Source organism: Lutzomyia longipalpis, chromosome 1 (assembly GCF_024334085.1).
Source record: "Lutzomyia longipalpis isolate SR_M1_2022 chromosome 1, ASM2433408v1".
Lineage (NCBI taxonomy): Eukaryota > Metazoa > Arthropoda > Insecta > Diptera > Psychodidae > Lutzomyia > Lutzomyia longipalpis.
The window spans coordinates 17,201,084-17,223,084 of NC_074707.1; the positions used below are offsets into that span (position 1 = coordinate 17,201,084).

Below are 22,001 nucleotides of genomic sequence, written 5' to 3' on the forward strand. Positions count from 1 at the left end.
GATTCTAGTGAAAAATGGCCTGTTTACTCACCAATTTTTTATTCTCATTGGAGCTTTTACAAGATTTTACGTGTCCTGATTGCTTGCTGAAACAGCTCATGCTTATGAATCCTTTTATTGAAAATGAGAAAAAAGGATTTTTTTTAAAGAATTTCCTTACCATTTTCCTTAAAAATTATTTATTGGTTTTTAAATAACATTAACTAAATAAATAAATAAAAGGGTAAAGTAGAGCTTTTTTACTGAGACAGCCTCAAATCCTGCTAATTGTCCACCCCTGATTTCCCCGTTTTGGCAGATAAATTGAGAAAATAAATCAATTTTCTGATAAGTTTGTTGTTCTTTTCCCTGCACCACCATCACAAAGGCAATGGATGAGCGAAAAAAAATCCGCAATAGTTGTTACACAATGTGGTTGAAAATTTATTACCTAAAAAAGAGCCATAGACTCAAATCAAGTCAAGGGAAAAGACGTTGAAATATATTTTGGTCTGATGAGGACAGAAAAATATTTCAATGAAGAGGCAAAAGAAAAAAAGAAGATCAACGCGAATTGTTTTGAATTGTTTGGCGATTTACATACATAACGAGGTTAGGGAAAGAGGCAGAGTGAGAGAGAAAAGCAAAAGGATGGTTAAATAAATAAGAAATTGGGCAATTTCTCTCATGAAGACAATGATATAGCGATGGAATTCGTTATGCTCGATGATGCAATCATTTTCGGGTCAATTGTGCGGTCTCCCCGCGTCTCAATTTATATACCTTGTGCCCTTGCACCATTAAAAGAGACGCGAGGCGCTCTAATTCCTTCGCGGAGTCATTCACAGATTTATTCCACAAAAGAAAAAAATCACTCAAAACCCTCTCGGAAACAATAATGAATTTTTGCTTCTTATTCAGCATAGAGAGTCTTTTATTTCATTTAAAGATTTTATTCTGCGCAATGACAAATTTACATAGCGATGCGGCTTGTGCAGAAGGTACACCTTATGCCTGAGATCTCTCATTCACCTGTCAACTTTTTTTCGGTTCTTTCGTCAACGTGAGATTTTCTGTGCGCGTACAGTTTTAGGCGATCGCATGAGCTTTTATTGTGGCACAATAAAATGATAGTAAAATGATGGAAATTTGAATACTTGACACTTTTAAGAGCCTCCGCACAAACAATATCGCACTCCTCACGTTCCCAATTTGCATGTAGTTGCACCTCATCTAATCTTGCAGGGAAATCGCGCGCCTTTTTTGTGTCTACCGTGCATATTTTAATTACTTTAAGGTGGGTGTATTATGGCTGTATTTTTTTCATTAATTTTTTCGGAGGGAGGCACCACGTGTGAAAGACACATAAATGGTCAAGGAGACCATTTAGTAGCATGAATGGAAATTTTGTGCGCTGTAACAACAATAAGCTTGTATGATCTTGGTGAGCATGATGCTTGAAAGTCTTTTTTTTTCGGAGAGAAGAAAAAAAAAGATATGTTTCAGAAGCACTATGCTCATGATAATTAATTTCTCAGCAGAGTAACTAATGAGATTTAGTGGGAGGGGTGGGTGGGTGTAGGGAAGAGAGCGAGAGGTGGATTCAGTGAAGAAGCTGAGAGAAGAACAAAAAATTTTTTTAAATAAAAAAAGAAACAAACACCTGCCCGAAGTCCCTGGAATCTCGTGATTTGCTCTTGGCGCCTCAATTGAGGAGAAACATGATCGTGAAGTGGCGATAAAAGTGTTTAAAGATTCCCATTGTTCTTCTCACTTGACTCTTTTGCCACACAAATCACATTTTTATTATTAATTGCTGTTTTAATTAAACGCTAATTTATGAATTTTTCTCTTTCTCACAAACTCCATGAATGAATGCCAATCCGAAGGTTCTGATCTTGTTCTCCTAGTCCCTTGGCACGAGTCAGCTCCAAAATGTCAGACAATGCTAATTTCTATGTGTCTCCCCTCAATGCAAACATTTCTCTTTGACAATTTATTTTCCTTCTTCTGCAGAAAAAATTCACAGAATTTACAAACATTTATAATTCCACGCCGTGTGGAATTTCTCAATTAGATAATTTGAGAAATTAATACCCCAAAGAAATATTAATAAAAGAATTTCCAAATATCTCTCGGCATAGAGAATTTCTTCCCATCTTTGGCATGCAAATTGATCGTCTCGCGAGAGATTTATGTAGATGCAAAAAAAAAGTGAGTGAAGAAAATTAATCGCTTGCCTAACAATGTCCAACATATTGCAAAAAAAAGCTTTTCACTCCCCTTTTTGAGCAAGAAGGGAAGCAAAAATTATCTCAAGATGATTTCAATGGGAAAAAGAATTCGAAGCTTGTTAATTTGATTACGCCGTGTTGGGTACATTAAACTCCAAAAGGGGTGTGTCATTGTTAAAATTTTTGTACTTTATTTTGTTTTTAATTTGATTTAATTTTAGTAATTTTTAAATTATTATTTTATTTATTACATGATTCTAATAATTTATAGATTTAACCCAGAAATATCAAAGATTTTGTTATAATTCGAGCAAAGTCTGACTTTAAGATTGACTAGAAGAAGACTTTCAATAAATATTCTTATTTTTATCGAGTAAGAAGTTCTAAAACTCTTCTTTTAGCTGATTGTAGAAACCATGTGGTTATCGTATTAACAAAAGTAGCGGAGGCTGTTTAAATCTTGGCTGCATCTTAAAATCAGTTAAAATTCAATTTAATTTGATAACTGTTGATTACTTCAAAACTATTATACATGAATGAATTATTAATAAATAGTTAAAATAATATTACTTAATTCATCAACTAACTCCATAGTAGCTGTTTAAACTATAATATCTGCCAACAAAGATTAAAAAGGCATTTTCTTAGTGCTACAACAAAGATCACCGCGGTGAATGCAGTGTTTGAAGATCTACACAAGAAACTAATAAATGAAATCATTTTTCAATTGAATTGATTACCCCCCAAATGCTTTTCTGCGTTCAAAGAGAAAAAACAAATTGCAACACTAATTGAACTTCTTTTCTCTGTCTGTAAACTCTTGACGGTTAATTCTCACATCCGGCCCCAACTGTCGACCACCATGATGATTCTTCATATTGCTGAAAGATCATAAGTGAATGAATGAATAATGGTTTATTATATCCAAGAGATACATGGTTATCTATAATAGGACTATAGTGAGATCTGTGAGATGCTTTAATCAAAATTTTCGTTAGGCACATATCGTGGTAATTGTGAATGGGTGTTGATGGAGAAATGGGCTAATTTTTAGCGCGTAAAAGTGATTTTTTTCTGCTTGTAGGGACCCTCTTTTTTTTGCGCAAGAAAAGTGACAAAAACACATTCATTGTACTTTGTCATCCATGGTACATCTCTCGATTAGTCACAAGTAAATTTTTCATCATATTTTATTGTTAATTTCGCCCGGTGTGTGTGTATGATGGAAATTGCCACGATGTACGCGCAAGATAGTGGCGATGCGTCTCATCTTGATGAGATTACATAAATCGCATTAGAAGATGATGGTATGGAACAAAAGTGATTTTTCTCTTTTTCATAGCACCGCGCGCACCATCATAGCTCAAATGGCAACATTTTGGCCAAACTTAATAACCCACCGAGGTACACACCACCTCTTTTTCCCTCCGCAAACGCCACCAGAGTGCCCGGACAATCGCCCCAGAGTCAGGAAATTGTTTCTCGCAAAGCATAGAAATTTATTTTACACATAGCGAAAAGCGACTTCTTCATCCACACGGCAAAGAGAAGAGCTCTTTTGTCGGGTCGCACGAATTAGTTCCGTAATTTGAATATGGGAGAATTGTAAATTCATCTTAATTTCGTGTCATGTTTATCTTATAACTTCTTCACTTTGTATTTGCGCGGGTGGCAAAGAGAAAGAGCGATGCATTACCATGGCAGAAGCCATTTCCTGAAATATCAACGTCGTCTTTTTACTCGCTCTTTATATATAGTTTAAACTTTTCTCGTGCGCAAAGATTGTTTTAAAATTAATAACAACGAAAAAACTTTCTGGAATTCAGCGATACATTGGAAGGCGCATTACAAATAGCCATAGTCACGGATTTTATACATTTGGCGCATATAAAACGCCACCATGAGCCAGTGATCTTCAAAATGCAAAATTTGCTTTCTATTAAATTGAACTTTTGACTGTCCCAAAAGACACATAAATGTATGGAATAATATGCAGAGGACATGTTCATGGGGCATTCAGAAGGAAAATATTGTATGTGGAAAGTCTTTCTACCTGCGAAAGAACAAGCTTAAAGTTGAAAAGTAAAATTCCTTCGCGCATGTTTTGTCTTTACAAGCAAAAGTGTGTGAGAGGTGGGCGAATGATCGTGATCATAGTGCATACACCAAGTCAATTAACAACACGTTGGACGCGCTTTTTAGCGCGTCAAATGGCGGGAAATTGAATTTTCGGCATTGCACAGAGATCACGGGTCGCGTAACAATTTGTGCTTTTCGCACTATATGAAGTCATGAAACATCGCGGGGTGGGTTGGATTATTAAAGGAGTTTATTCGCTTTGTGTTAAAATTTATTTTTTTTTCAAGAATACATAGGACACATCTTATGCTATAAAGGATTAAAAATGATTTAGATATAGCCAAATAAACTTTTCATTTTCTACTAGAAAAAAAAACATGAAATAACAGCGTTAAAAATTTGCTTAAAAATGCAAACAATGACGTCACTAATGTCGTTTTTTTATTCGCTAAAAACATCAAATAATTCGACAGAAAATCACCCCTTGATGAAGCATAAAATTCTCTTGTTAAACCTCGCCAAAAATTCATCAGAGCAAATGCTTCATGAATTATAAAGATTATAAAAGTCAAAAAAAAACAAAACAGTGACGTCATTATTTGCATTTTTAAGCTATCAAATTTTTATTAAGTTTAACGTCCTCTTAAAAATTTATCAGAAAGAATTTTCTACGAGCTGTGAAAAATAGAAAAGAAAATATAAAAAAAGTCAATCGATGTTGGCACTTAACTAACATCTTGTTTTCAATTAAATTTTAAAAGCTCACAATTACAACAACTTATTTCCTAAAAGTCATTAAATCTTGTGTAAAGTTAATTGAACTCAAAATTAAACTGTTAAGCATTTAAGTTTTTTTTTTACAGAGTATGCTCGGAAATACATAATGATTTGTAGAGTTTAATACCCCTCGACGAAAGCTTCCTTATAAGCTTTCCTATACATAATGCGCAGTGTTTTGCTCCTAAATGCAAGTGAAAGATTCAATTTATGGGACAAACGTTAATTGAATTGTGAATTGCTCTCCGTTTGACTTTCAGAGGTGCGATGTCTTTCACAAAAATTCTTTTTACACATGCAAAGCATATAAATTGAATTTTCAGCACGTACCTGGTGCAGAACACACCAAGAAATTCTCCACAGATGATCTTTTGCACGCAAAAATAAAACACATCCTCCTTTCCCGATGGTGTGTGTCTCTGTCTACTGGCAATTAATGGGAGATTTTTCAAATTGCACATTGAGAAATTTTTCCGTGGCATTGTTTTCACATCTGAATTAAGTGAAGATCAAGAAATAATTTAAACTCTGTGACCTTTTTAGATGTGATGGTGTGGTTATTTTGTTCAAAAAAGACATTCATTCAAATAGAAAACTGGATAGAGAAATAAAAATAAAAATTTATGCTTTCGCGTGGAGCTTTTTCCAAAAAAAAAAACTATCATCATCGCATCGATACATAGACACAAATATTCCAACACCTTGACCAATTTATTACAACTCACCGTAATTCATTTTCATCTCTCACTCAATTTCTTTCCCACACGGAGCTTTTGTGGCAAAACCATGCGTCCCTGCGTGAGATTGTTTTGCCCAGCTTTTCATCTCATACCACAGCCCGTTGAAGAAATCTTTCATAAATATAATGATGATCGACCAATCCATTTTGCATTGATTAATTTCTTCCAACACTATTTGATTAACAAGCCGAAGAGAAGATTCAATTTAATTTTTTTTTCTGCAAACTCGGAAAGGTTTCATACCACCCATCATGATGAAATAAAAATCATTTTGATGCAGTGTGACTTATCAAGGTTTTTTTCACCACCAAAAAATGCTTTTAAATCTAAGATATTTCCTTGATTTTTTTTCTTGGGATTCCTTACTGTTGAAATGTTGAATCCATCAACAAAAAAACTACATTTTTACCTTTGAAAAAAGTATTCTTATTAAGCAACAAATATAATTTGTATGCAGATTCGATAAATGTTAAATAACTCGAAATAACCTTTTTATAGGAAATTTATCAAAGAGATTTAGACAATTTAATTTACGTCTTTTTAAATGTAACCGCTTTTGTGGCTTAACAGAGTGTCTCATAAATATTGCATTAAAAGCATTTTTTTCATTCTTAAAAAATAATACAAATTTTATTATTGAAACACACTGTAGTTTAAGATTGTAAATGAAGCCCAAACAAGAGAAAAAAAATCCTACACTCAACATACCAAAGATTAAATAGTTTAGTTTACTTGAAATGACACAAAAATTCGAGATACGATCAGTCGTCAGGTGTGAAAAAAACGAGAATTTGGATCTATTGCAAAAGATCGTGTCGTTTTAAATTAATGACCGTTAAAATGAGTGCAAAGAAACTACAAGACGATCGGAAATCGTTGTTTCTCATTCAAAGGTTATATAGTTAAATTTTTACGATCTGCAAACTTTTTCTTACTTCTCTTTCTCCTTTTCTTCTATAATTCGCTTTTTGTTTGAAAGAGACATTAAGAATTTTCCCTGAGGGCTCCCAGGTAGCGAAAATTACTTTAGCAGAAGCTCCAAAAGGTATTATGGGAGAGTCAATAATTTGAAGATATTCATTTCACTCTTTTCACTCACCTTTCTTGCCATCTTTTGATGTTTTTTTTTTGAGTCATTCTCCTCCCCCCTCCTTCTACCTATCTTGACTATGTATGTAATATTCTGAAAGTCACAGTGTGGTGGTGAGATAAAAAATTAACTCATTTTGCATTAAAATTATGATTGAGTGCACGCGGCTTTTTGCAACATATTCCCTCTACTATGGGAGATTATGGGAATTCACAGAGGCTCTTTTGGATGGCATAACATGATGGTGGAGCGCAGCACAAGACGATCCATGAAAAGACTGTATAAAACAATATTATATTACAATTGTGTCTCGAAAAATGATGAATTGTGTGACTTGGCTTTTTACTCTCATTTTCACTCTCTATACGCGGCGGAGTCTCTTATTCCATCGTACACCGTGAAAAGATGAAGATACAACCGTCGAGTCAAGATGATCTTATACCTACTACCATTGCGATTCCTCTGGTATACGAAATCTAATAAGACTTTAATTTCTTCTAACGCAAAATGTGTATAGCATACAGAGCATGGGTCCCTCTATTGAGATGAGATTGTATGCATAATTATTTAATTACCCTTTATGTAAAAACCCACGACGCAATCTTCAGAAAAATCGGAAATAATCACGAACAGTATGGTTGGGAGAGAGCAAAAGAGTCACGCCAATGCGGAGACACTTTGCATATTCTTGAAATATTCCATTTTAATTGCTTCGGCTATACGGTGTCGTCATAGAAGATAAATCAAGATGCATATAAATTGTATTATATAGGGGGAGGTACCAACATATGCTAAAAGGAATACCCGACAATTTTCCACCCAAAAATATCATTGTTGCAAAATTAATTGCACCACTCTCTTGAGGATGGAAATTAATTCAATTAACCTTTTCATAATAATTTCATTGATTGCTTTTGGAGGAATTGCAAGACTTTGCCGGCATCTTTTTTTTTTCTCTCTTCTTATTCGTCTTATTATGCTCATATAAGACGATGAAACAAGATGGGGAATTTTGCAAAAATTATGGAAAAATTTTATGAAATTATTGAAATGATTTTAGAACAAAAAAAAATATCCATTAAAAGGCTTATGAATAAAATTAATTTATTATTTTTTTTGAATTCTTTCATTTGATTCAAGGATTGTCATAAATCGTGATAAATCAATGCAAATTTTAATAAACTTCTTATCCTTCTGTTTAAGTAGTTTTTTGTACGATATTTGTCACTGAATTACCGCATTGCTAATTTATTTAATAATTCATTTTTAATTCAATTCATTTTTTATTCCATCAATGCGTAAAAAACCATAGTGGCAATCATAATGAAACATAGATTGAAATTTGTATGAGAAGCTGGTAAATCGACATGGGCACAATCGCCAAATTTGATCAATTGACCAGGATCTCCAGTGATCAGGGAGAAAAGGTTCAATTCTTGCGAATCAATGGAAATTAACACACATTGCTTATTGTTGAATCCACAATTGGAACCCGCGCAGTTTGAATTTTTGCCATGGCGAGAATAAACAAAAGATAAAAATCTCTTCTGGCACATAATACACCAAATACACACCATACGATGGGGATTGCATCAATCGTGAATTGAATTGCCTTGCAATATTCATCGCAGTTAGTTAATAATAGCAATTAAAGCAGCAGCAGCATCCAGCTGAAGAAAGACCCAATTGAGGTGGTGGAGAAGAGAAAGAAATATGGAATTCAGTTTGCTTAAGTAATTATTATTATTTTTTTCTCTCCTTCACGGTGCTCCATGAAAATCTTCTCGATGCGGAGGAAGACTGACCCCATTTGGGGATTTTTATGTATATCGCACATCTCAAAGAGAGATTATTTATTTGTCAATATTGAAAATTTGTCGATGATCAATGGCCTATCTTTTGGCAAAAACAACATAAGATCTCCTTTTTGACCAACCTTCCCATCGACTTCTTGCGGCACAAGCACCTCCAATCGCGGTGGGTTTCACAATGCAAATCCATCGGCACAATTAGCATAAAGCTAATTTTTTCATCGAATTTCCTGATCGGGAATTACTTAATAATTACTTTTGTCGCTGCCCCATTGAAATTTTGTATGTGGCATTTACGAATGACTTTTTCTCCAAGTTAGTGAATTGTGGATTTTGACAAAGAGCAAACATTTTGAATTTACAAGGAGAATGCGAAGAAGATACTTTGATGCAGAGCCTTTTGAACATACCTTTTCTGATCAAACATGACATTAATATACCTCTATCTCTCTAGAAAAGGTACAAATTGAATTGAAATGGAGAGAGTATAAAAAATTTTTTAGCTAAAGTTGAGGAACATTTAAGTATACAAGCAGGGGTAGGCTCTTTTAACCGGTAATTGCAGTGATTCTTTTGAATGCCTTGATCTGTGTTGGATATGCTGCGAGTTTCTTAAAAGGGAGATAAAAAGTTTTGCTAAAAAAATCATCTAGAATAATTCAATTAATGAAACAATAAATCATTTAACCATTTAAGGACTACTGGGTCTTACTCTGACTCTCTGACTTCTATACAAAATATACTTAAAAGATTCCTTCATCGCTTTTAAGCTAAATGCTTATTGTGTTAAAATTTCTCAAATTAATAGAAAATTATTAAAATTCATTTAAGAATAAGCAATTTCGATTAATTACAATATACGTGAAATCTCCCAGCATCAGCAGCAGAGATTGTTGTGAAATTCTATTGAGTCGCTTGTGTGAGGATTTATCTGTCTTATTCTTCTACATCCACTGATCTTCGCGATGCAATCTAGCGATGTGGTATTAGCTTGTATCCCCAACTATTAATCCGGAAAAGCGACCATCAATTACCTAATAAGCCAATCAATATTGGCAAAACTTCAACACTGGGCTGGTCCATTGATGTAAAAAAAATCCAATCAACATAAATCACTTTACGTCATTCTCTTTTCTTCTTTCCATTATTGCTCCTCGAATTTCTCCACCTTCGCGTCCTCCTTCTGCACACATTTGATGGACTACAATGGCTTTGACTGTGTGTCCCAAAAAATTAAATTTCAATCAAATTATCACCAAACTGACACAAATGAATACAAAAAGAAATCACTACTGTTGAGAAAAAAAAATGTATATCTCTGTGTCAGAAAGAAATGTATAATTTTGAGATCTTTGAGATACTGCAGCGCGGGTTTGATGAACCTAAGAAAAGCAAAATATAGTAATTAAATAATCGTCGTTACTGCATCGCCATTACTTAATAGAAAAACTATTTGGAAGACATGGATTGTTTGGTGATGAACTTTAGCGCGATGAGAAATGGCCAAAAATTGCGAAGATCTCTATCTCAAATTCCTTTATAAACGCAAACTGTTGTTTAAGTGTTCAACAGAATTTAAGATTAGGCGAATAAAATGATACATTTTGCACAATACACTGCAAAATTTTTAAAATATACAATGACGACAATAAAGTAAAACACAAAGTCAAAGACTTTTGGTCTTTAGTTTGAAAGAAAATTAATTTCTTGGACGAGGAAGGAGAGGTGGATTAATTAGATTAAAAAATTCTGCAGATTTCTGGTGGAGACGATCTCGAAGATCGTTTTAGGTTGGGTAACGTGAGTCAAATGGAAAGAGATCGAGAGACAATTGAAGTTATTTAAATGAGTCTGCATCGCCGGCGAGTTGAGTTTGAGTTGACTTGCATTGCATGAATATTTCAGTGTTTTTCCCAAGTGGAGTCAATTAAAAGTCGATCGTTTTGATTAGATGATTAACCTTTTGAATAAGTAATTGGGCGGTTAGCATGCAATTTCTCCCTGAAAAATCTATTGGGGAGAAGCTTTTAATAGTAGAAGATCAAAAAAGACTTCCGGACAATCACTTTTTCGCTTTATTGTGTTTAAAAGCAACTCCAGCAAAAGGGAGAGAGAAGAAACCTGGAAAAAATAAGATCTTAAATTATTACTAATCTATGTTATTTTTTAATCATCATGGGATGGACACTGATTGTACATTGCATGAGTATAATAAATTAGTGAAGTAAAATTGAAGGCGCACGTCTGCATTGAGGTCTCTCTCCCTCGAAAAAAAAAGCAGAACAGTGTGAAATAATAATCTCAAAGTATAGTCGTAGTCTTGAGAAGCTCTGTTGTTATTATAACACGTCAAGAAGAGAGAAAAATTTTATACCACAAGATACCGAAAATCATTCCATTTTTCCCATATTGCGTTACAAAGAGTGTGCAAAATCACCCACAAAGACAATGTGTAATTAATTCACTCAATGAATGTGCAAGATTCTTATTTTTTTTACTATACACAGAGAGACTTTGGAGCCATATTATCACACATCCATTATATAATTGACTTTTACAATAGCGGCAAACGATGAAATTTATCATTTTATAACTTCTTCATCTCAATATCTAACATTAGCGTACAATGGGTCTTCTCAAACTCATATCTGAATTCCATCCAGCACACAAACTCACGGTATACTGGCGACGACCTCCGATTTATGCTTATAAAATTCAATGAACTTCTCTAATGATTGTGCCTGAGTTGAGTGCCAATGAGAAGAAAATTCCATCTTCGTGATCTCGTGGAAATTCCATCATTTTCACTCTTTGTGCCTTTTCTCTCTTTCTCTTTCATTCAATTAATCACATACCATTCATTCGTCGATGGAGGCGCCGTGTTTCACATATTTAACTTTTTTTCTGTTGTTGTTCAAACAACCTCCGTGATCTTGTTAGAATTTGCAGAATTCTCACAATGACCTAATTGATTAGCAATTAATTTTAATGAAATTACAGTTTCTTTCAATCATTCTTATTCTAATTGTTTTATTAACAGACAATTAATTACATTCTGTCTGCGTAGAGAAATAATAAAAATGAATTTAATGGCAAAGCAATAAAAGTTGTGATTATTTCTCTGAGAGAGTAATAATTATTATATTGTCCAAATTTTGTTGGAAATACTAACTAAACAAAAAGCAATGAAAGTAAAAGTTTTTTTGCATCGAAACAAAGATCATCGCGCAAAGACCGCATAGCCCTAAAATATTATTATTCTTCATCTGTTTACAATTGTACCTTGAATTTGTTTTTAACAAACTTGAGGGTTTTTTGAATTTTATAATATTTTTATTATAAAGAAAATAAAATAAATTCTCCCACGCCTTGTTTAGTAGTTTGTTTTTACTTGAGAATTATTTAAAGACAACATTTTGTGACAATAAATGATTAAATTAAATAAGAAACAATTAACGGAACTTGGGGACAATTCTTTTAATAAAATAATCATTTTGTTATTTTATTCTTGACAATTTTCATAAAATTTATGTTACGCAATTTGCTAGGATTTATGTATTCTTTTTTTTAGAATTATTTATATTTTAAAATTAATAAGAAAGACAGAGAAGAAAGAAAATTTTAACGGTTCAGTTGAAAAGGAGCATATTCAATCAGAAATTTTCCTAACTGAAATTTAAATTAAATTAAATTAAAATGATTCAAATTAAATTTATTTAAAATTTATAGTATAAAAAGCATAAGAAACAGGTAAACCCTTTTTTGTTTATTGGGTTAAGCGCCGACTCAAACATGAAATATAATATTTTCTCGAATTTAAATTGTTTTAATTGCTTTTCCGAGTTTGAAATGAGAAAAGATAGAATGATTTAATGTTTAAAAGGGATCACGAAAGGGTTAAAATATTTGCACAAGATCTGATTAGCAGAATTATCTCTATAAATTACTCCATGCCTCCACTTGTGGCGCTACAGTCACTTAGAGGGACGCTAAAAGCTTCAATATAATGCATTAAATGATCGTTAAATTTTGCAATAAAAAAAAATTGCACAATAAACTGCCGAATTTGTATATTTTTAATTATTATTTTTTGCATATTTTGAGATAATTCTCTTAAAAAGTCATCTTAAAATATCACTCGAGCATCAGACCATTTATGAGTGAGTTTTGTGTTATGGTAGTTTATTTTTCAAATGAATTATGATATAACTAATATAATTTGTAATGTATACCATGAGATATTCAACAGTAGCAAAAATATTATGATAAATTAAATTGAATAGGAAATTGATTTGAAAGTAACACCTTTCTCCGTAGATGTATGTGTAAATTAAACACGTGGGATACGACCATGCATTGCTTGATCTCAGGTGGGATTCTTTTGATATAGACATACATCCCCCACCCATTCAGAATTATAAGGAAAACTTTCTATATGAAACATCTCTTTCGCGCATAGTCTTTCCCAATCAGTGGAAACAATTTATGACCATATTGATTTTTGTCCAATGCTCGCGAGATTAGTTCTTCCTTTGGCGCATCGAATTGGATGCAAATGAGACATGGCGATCGATGAAGAATGGTAAATGCTGGCGGTGAGGAGCATCATCACATGAGGTGTCTTTTGGTTGTTGTAGAAAGCGAAGATGTTGTGGCGCGGGATAAATGACGCGGGGGAGGATGCGCGGTGTGTATGGTGCAGAGAAGAAGCCTCTTGGCGACCGATAGATCACACCGAAGCAGCAGCACTCGAAGAAATGGAGAGTGAAAAATTATTCCCATAGGGGAAAATTGCTTTGCGAACTACAACTTCACGTTCTCTCGGCAAATGTATCCACACATAGCAGAGTCTGGGTAATGGACGATCTTGGCGGGTAAGAAGAGTTGCTGCGGCTGGTGTGCTAAATGAAAGTGAGTGGGGATCCCACGGTGGCCCCACTTTGGTGCGAAAAAGCACTCAGAGGCGCGTGTAATGTTTGGAGGAGAAGCTCTACTGCTGGGTAGCCCCCTTTATGAACGGCATGAACGATGAACCCGCCACCAAAACCCACCGTGTCGGCATCAGGGGGAGACTTCTTTGGGCCCGAAACACGAGTCTTGATCGCAACTTTTATGCCACACGCTGTTACATTCAAATGTGGATTTCACTCGTGGCTAGACGTGTTCCTCCTCTTGTGGTTTGTGGTGGAAAATCAAGAGTCACCAGTGCTATAGAGAGACTCTTGTGAGCAAAGCTAAAAATTTTCCCATCGCCTGTTCATTTTTCAACAATCCCCGAGCCGAGGTGGTTTCTTATACTTGGCGCTTATTTTTTTTTTGCAAAATCGCAACTTACCTCAAAGACTGTGTTTCTCGCGCGGGAATTCTATTTTCCCTTGTAACTGTTGTTTTAATTTTTTTCACATTTGTTACTTTGGTGTGCTATTACCCACCTTTTGCGGGAAGAATTGCAAGAAGTCGTAATTTTCGCGAGAGAGTGCAATTTTCAAGTGGCAATCGCGAATTACAATATCGATTTACCAACCTATAAATTATCCCATACAATTTGGACTTGGGAGAATCATACGCAAGATTATAAACACAAAAGTGAGGATATAATAGTATTCTTGAGTAGTTTTTTTTCTCTATTAACCAACTGTGCACCGCAACATTATTGGAATATTAAACATTTTTGCGGAAGTTCAACAAAATCAAAAGTTCCTTTTATGTGCATCTACTGAAGGATCGCGAGGATCACGAGATCTGCTCCTCTGCTGATCGAAACATCCCTCAAACAAATTTGCTGCTGCCTTTCTGTAGCATCGTTAATATGGTGAGTACAGTGTGTGAGAATAAAACTCTGTGAAGACAAGCGCGATAAATTAAATTAATCAATATGATGGGATGAAATGCCATCTTGCTCCTTGATGGTATAGCATACAAGATCACATACGGCGCTCTGTGAAGAAGGGAAAATGTCAAGAGCACAGAGATTAAATTGTGTAGATACGGAAAACCTTCCTATTAAACTTTTAACTCAAGTCATCATTTGGCCACTGAGAATTGAGTGTTCTTGTGGCAGGGTAACATTTTTAAATACAAAATGCGACTCTTGACATTTCCCCGCAAACATACCTCAAATGATCTTCCCGAGAGCTTTTTTTTCTCCTTCTACCACACCGCAAAGAAATTGCTGCTGTAATGGCAAAAATCCCAATAATTGCTCTTTAACTCTTTTTTTTTGCGAATATTATCTGTTTGACTTTTTGCTGGCGAATCTTTTTGAGATTTTTACTTCTAAAAATCACGAGAAAGGGATTTATGTGTGTGCCTTGCTGAAGATGAAGTTGAACTCTTCAAGCCAATCACATTGAATGTAATCCGGAACTATGTAATTTCATTTATGAAATCTCTTCTTCTTTTTTTCGTGCACGCGAATGAATAACACTTGGCATGGAAGTGTTTGTTGTGTATATTTTTACCTTCTTTGCATTTTCAAATAAGACACTCTTTGGAAGTGAATTTTTAACATTTTCTGAGTGAACAATCTTATGTAATGCAACTTGTTTATCGCACCTTTGGGGCCATCGCTGGTACGTGAAGAACGCTTATGTACGTACGTATTTAAACATATATTTTTGTCGCGTTTGACCAGCCACTAGTTTCGATGGCATAATTGTCGCATTTCCAAATGAGTTCGAAAACCCGTTTAAAGTTACGAGGGAGTCACACTGACAATGGCCTTGTGGACTTCTTATATATTCCTTCGATGGTGATTGTTGTTTTCCATCCAAAGCAGATTGTCCACTGCTTCGAGACTTTTTCTTCTTGTTGGTGATAAAGCACCACAAAGCATTGAATTTCCTGCTTCCCCATGGAGCCAAGACGCCAATCTGTTGCCAATATGCTTGAGCTTATGTTGCGGTGTGAGAAGGTGGGCAAATGACTCATAAATTTCTACTTTGAGGAGACACTAATGCTGTGCTATCTATCACTGCACAAATCATCTGTGGTTTTTCCGCGTGACATCCATGTTGTCGTAGGTCAAAGTAGTGCGGAACCGTGTTGAGTAGGAGGTATTGCATAAATTATGTTTGTTTTATTGAAATGCTCGTTAAATTTTATTTTTGCAAAAAGTTTGCATAAGGCGGTTTGAAAGTAATTTGAGGCTTTAACGATTGAGGGGTCATTTTTTATGCTTTTCTGAGAAATTTCATTCTGTATGTTAATTTTAAATTTAGACAACGTTAAGTTCAATTTTTATTGAAATAAAATTTTTTAACCAAGACTTAGTAATCTTGGTAATATTACTTCGTTAACTTTGAGTGCATAAAAATATCATAAAATGTTTTAATTTTAATAAAAGTTGAATATATTCGATTAAAGAAGAGTTTTAAAACTTCTTGTGCAAAATTTCAGGAAATTTGGTTGAAAACTGGCTTCTCTAGACAACTTTGAAAATTTTCTGAGAAAATCTGGGTTAAGAAAACATTAATCTGAGTCTTGTAGTCTGAATTTTTACAATATTAATGCATAAGCCTAAAAATCTTTTAATTCAAGATAAATAATTTAATTTTCCTTGAATGAAAATTAGGAATCATTATTCCTTCGTCATTTAAATTATCTTTTACAATTCAAAACTTATTTTATTATTTTAAACTATAGGATTAGTTCATCGTATTATTAATTAAAAATCATAAACAGTGCTTAATAAATTTACAAAAAAATTATAAACATATAGTATCATTTTCTGCAAGAAATATTTGAACTTTATTGAAGTTTAAATGCACATTATTTAAACATCCTCCATTCATTATGCTTGCATTTTGTCACTTAATTAATTTGAAAGGGAGAAGTGCACGAAGCGAGCATAATATAAGAAAATGTTGAATGGTTAAAATAAATCATTGTAGATTTTTTTATTTTCTTGCAATAGATATTGCAAAATATTTTATAGACCTGACATGGATGAGGCGCGTTGAATTTCTGAAAGGATAATATTTCACATTTGAAACATTAAAGCATTTTACATTAGAGCTTTTATATTCATAAAACTCCCCAATAATTCATTGGTAATATCAGTTAATCTTTTTTGCGTATAAATTTTGCATCAAATGCACCTTCCGCGAGATCTTCTCTCGCATTTTGTAGCGTCTCCGGCGTCTCCTTTATTGGACGACACAGCATTGAGGAAGCAAAATTTCCATATAACAAACATGAAATGGCCAGTGAGTATCCTATTGTTTGACCAAACAGCCAAAGAACATCTCAAATATCATGAACAATATGAATATTTTTGCCATTTCTCCTCCTGCGCACAATTGATGCTGCTCAATTCAAACGTAGCGAATGATCAGCTGATTAAAAAGTGTCTGGGCGAAAAGAAAGAGTGATGCTGTTCTCAAAATGAAAGTGAAATTTTAGAGCCATATAAATACAACACAGTCATCTCCTTCATTTCCTACATCAATTGTGCATCAAATTTGCCAATCGTCGTGAGACAATTCCAATATACCTACAGTGTTATGTTTAAAATCCATCCCATGAAACACAAACTATATGTGGGGCTATTTTTCGGGCCACATACTGATGCTCTTTCTCTCTGTCTCTCTCTCTGAAAAACTTCATCGTCTTGTACTGCAGAAGATTTTTGCCACATAGACCACGATTGTCCAAATAGAAAGGGAGATTTCATATTAAGTAATTCAGAGCAGAGCCATTATAATAAAATAAATGATGAGATTCTTTCCGATGGACAATCGAGAAGCACAAAAAAAACACGGTCGCGCCGTATACAAATTATATAATCGCGCTCTTCTCTTTGGGGGATATATAAATTGTTATGTCCAAGAGACATATTATGGAGTGAAAAACGTAAACATTCTAATTCGCGAGAAATGCACGTGGAGTGACCGCAAAAGAGATTCACAAAAGCACAGTAAAGCACCACCAAAGAAATTGGAGTGAAAGAAATGCGACTGAAATGTCTTTCACATATTTGAGAGAATAAAAGTTTCAAATGCATTACATTTTTTGTGAGGAGGGTGACATTTTGAATTTCCGCGGGCATGATTGTATATAATTATTTGGTTATAAAAAAAATCGTGGATTTAAGACTTTTGTTGAGAGCTTTTTTGATTGAAAAATCATGTCAATTGATCCCACAAATATGTATACAAGAGTGGCGCATGGAAATGTAGGTATGTTCATATGAGAGGGATCATAAGATAATGGAGATATATACGAGAGAGACACAATATACAAATGCCAGGAGCTAGTGCAAACACGGCAATTTCCTCGGCAATTTAATTCTATGTGTGTTTGATTTTTAATGAATGCAATCATCGTAAAAAGTGTAATACAAGAAATGTTGAATGCAAAGGAGATCAACAAGAAACAAACACCAAATGGGTGTCATTAGCTCGCACTCTTTGGGATCTTTCTCTCCCGCCAAGTGGAGATCATGTCACTGCACCACGAAATTCTCCCACGAGGTGTCCCAAGAGCTGGGAAGACGGTTGAAAAAATAACTAAAGCAGCAAAGCTCGAGCGCGGTAGGGGGACATGGGGCAATTTGTTAGTTTTTTGGGAGAAACATTTTCCTGATTTTCCTGAAAATATTTGAGTTTTCTCATGACGACTATCTTATAGGAAATTTTCCGGGCTACAACTTTGTCTCAGACGATTTTTCTCTATCTCAACGGGAAAATGCATTTTCACGCCATTTTCCAAACCCTTGCACATTTGCCTGTTTCAAAAATCATGGGGCAAAATGTTAGTTTGCGTTTTTTGGCCTTAAATTTCAATTTTATGAATTTATTTCATCTAGACACTATAAAAGCAATTGATAATAAGGTATTTGTGTAACAATTAGAAATTTTTTTTAATAAAAAAAATACAAAAAATAAAAAAAAATGAAAAATTTATGAAATTGCATTTTTTATTTTTTAAATAATTTTATATTAGTAATAGAGAGTAATATAACATGCTAAATTATAAGTATTAAGTGTGCCGACTGGAAAAAAATAAAATAAATAAACAAAAAAAAAGTTAACAGCCTTAAAAACGGTTTCTAACATTTTGCCCCAAGTGGTATTTTTTAGTGTCAGTGTTATACGGGAAAACCCGGAAAATTTTTTCGGAAAATTTAGACTAAATTCGTGTTCAGCAATAGTTACTCTATCAAAAAATGCATTTGGATCAAAAAAATTACACAGAAATACGTCAAAATACGATATTGAAATGAAAGGTCAAAGTAACTTTGAAATTCGAAAAATTTGTTTTTTAAATAAATCCCAAAATATTAGATCAATTATTATAAAACTTTATAGGCTTAGTTAGAGTAATAAAAGGTACCTTTTGACTTAATTAGAACAATTATGAAATAATATTTACTGAGATATTGGAGATGTGTGGTCTTGACTTTCTAACATTTTGCCCCATTTCCCCCTATATAAAATGGCGATAGTAGACCCGCGTGCCAATTGGAAAGAACACAAGTGCTATTAGTGCGATCATCTTGCTTGAGATCACAAGCTCTACATTATCTCCCACAAATGATCTTTTCATGCACTTTTCCCACTCAAGTGTGGTACAAAAGTCACCTCGAGGATCGCGCGAGGTTGCCAATCTTGCCCCTCGATCGCATATACATTGTTCAACAATCAATCAACCCAGTTGGATGAAAAATATTTTGATGAGTGATCTGAGATGTTACGTTGCATTTTGCCCCGTGAAGAATTTTTAAACAGAGAAAAAAAGCGCGCGAGATCACTCTTCAAGATCACTTTTGTTCACATCTCCCGCCATGAGAGATCTGTATGGATATTGATTTTTCCCACACCGAACCCACCTCACGTTGATTCTGTGACAAATTGGGAAAATTCGTGGCTTTGCATCCCGATCGAGTGAGTCACAAAATTGACCTGGGGTAATTAGTCAAACAATCTCAATGGTCGATCATCTTCAATATTTGAATAATAGAGTCATGATCCACCATGAAGATGATGTATCTTTTCACATGTTGCTGGCTCATTCTAAATAGTCTTACCACTTCACGAATTTGTCGTGTTTTTCAATGTCTCCCATCGCGATATGAGCATTTGGCGCTAAAACTTTATGTACGCGAGGATTTCCCGCTCTAACGACTTTGCCACTACTTCGAGTTGTTGTGTCTTGGGAAGCGCGCACTATGGCATTTTGTATAGTTCTTTTTTTGCCGTCTTTATTGCAATTAAAAGTAAATCATTTTGCTAGTAATTTATTTTTTTTTTCGGGGACCAAATTACTATTTTCTGTAATAACTGTGGGAAAAGTGACGATGTGAAGGGGGGCGGGCTGAGGTATTAAAACTCACTTCAAAAAAAACTTCACTGTCTTATGCCACCTCGGCCACCTCACTGGTGTGTGATCCACCTCCTCTCTCCCTAAATTACCGCATGTCCAAAAAAAAATTTCCTCGAGAGACAATATAACGAGACAGTCATGAAATTAATGTGACATTTGAATTTTCTTTTGTTCAAAGCATAAGCATACAGGAGGGAAAAAAGCTCCCAATGCAGAGGAATTTAGGAGATGATCATTGTTCGGCAAGGTTGTTCACGGGGAAATAAATTTTATTGCTGCAATTTCAGTCATAAAGTCCATAAAGTAACAAAAATGTATGTATATGTACACAAAATGATCAGCATGTAAATTTGATCCACACATTGCTTCTCTCAGCTTATACGTGATCGTATTTGATCATCATTGGACAATCATTAATTCTTTCAATGAATTTTTCAACCAACTTAAGCAGAGTTGCAATATCGAAAATCACGATCTCCATATGAACTGGACAGAGCTTCACTCTCGAAAATTGGTGCAATTGATCGCGGGGATCTTGCTCTATGTTGTTATGTAGAGAGTTTTTTTTCCTCTGCTTGACATAATATGTACCCCGCTCTTGTGTGTGATCTTGCACACCAAAAGTGGAGTCAAATTGAACAGAAGCATTCACATTAACTGGCACACAAAATTTCAAAGGAAAAAAAAAGGCTAAGCAAGAAAAAAGAGTAATGGGCATAAAAAGTGCGATCTCTGAGTGATCGTATCGATTGCACATAAGTGGTTCATCATAGAGTAAAATGTACTATGTATGGGTAATGTGATGAAAATACGATCAATAAATTCATGCGAAAATGATCTTGCCGCCGGCGGAATTGCGATAATAGATCAATTGGCGCTACACACTCATTTATTAGTGTGCGACGGTACACGCAAAAAAAGCCTCAAAAGACGATCACTCGTGTTGCTTGTAAGATGATCTTTTGGATGAATCAGCGGCGCATGTGGGCAGAATCAATGCAATAACTCACTTAACTAATTCATAAATCCAAACGCACAGCATTCAGCATCCCATTCCCTCGGCATTTGAAGATCACACATGAGACAGGGAATTATTATTGTGTCCAGCAGTCACGATTAATGGTGTGAATTCTACGCGAGTGCTCGACTTGCATGTCGAAAGGTTGAGAGATCAATGAAATCATAAATGCGATAGAGTTTCTTAGAAATGACAAATATTTTCTCCTTCATGTCGACAATTCAATTGAGAAAACTAAGAAAAGATCATCAACGTGGGGAGATGGGGAAGAATTAGTCCAGGCGCCAAATCTCTCCGCATAACTCCACGCGTGGAATTTTCACAGCTATATAACAACAAATGGAAAAACCACACCAAGGCGACATGGAGGCATGAAAGAAGGGGAATTTGTGTTGGATTTGTAATTGTTTAGCGAAAGATTTGCTGGTGCGATCACCATCGTGAGAAATTTTTAAAGCAAAACACCTAGAAAATAGCAACAATGCACAAAATTGCTGTTGAGGGAAAAATAGATATATACCTAGACTTTTGTATATGTATCTCCTCACTCTCACCTCTATGCCCAATGGAAAATCTTATAGTTATCTTCAGAAATGAAAGGAAAAGTGCCTGGTTATTTTTTTTTAGATTCTTACATAGCAGTTAGTGACTGGTTTTGACTCAATTCTACTCTTTATATCCTTATTGCAACGAATGCAACCTTCTTTTCGCATATAAAATGCAATTAAACTTTTAATTTCTGTGCCCACCTACATAGTACACGTAAAAAATGGGCTACAGGAAGAGATGGTCGGCACGTGATCTTTTCAAATCACAATCTTTATGGAGATTTGCCAAGACATGAAAATTATGCGGCGAGAGTTAAAATAAAAAGAGGCGCGCGAGAAAAATGACGGGTGAAGTGGTTATAAAGAGGTGACGAAATTGTTGCAATTTTTCTCATATACT

At 34.5% G+C, this 22,001-nt stretch overlaps 2 protein-coding genes across 2 annotated transcripts in view; one reads left to right on the top strand and one right to left on the bottom strand.

The window, feature by feature from the left end:
• LOC129794187 (poly(A) RNA polymerase gld-2 homolog B-like) overlaps positions 1–22,001 on the bottom strand; it is a 255,708-nt gene that overhangs the window by 98,181 nt on the left and 135,526 nt on the right. The gene's annotated exons all lie outside the window — the stretch shown is intronic.
• Positions 13,838–22,001, top strand: part of LOC129794130 (mucin-2) — a 38,687-nt gene continuing 30,523 nt past the window's right edge. The window contains exon 1 of the mRNA XM_055834769.1: positions 13,838–14,522. Within this exon, the coding sequence (XP_055690744.1) occupies positions 14,520–14,522 (3 nt within the window). The 5' untranslated portion in view covers positions 13,838–14,519. The remainder of the gene's footprint in view (positions 14,523–22,001) is intronic.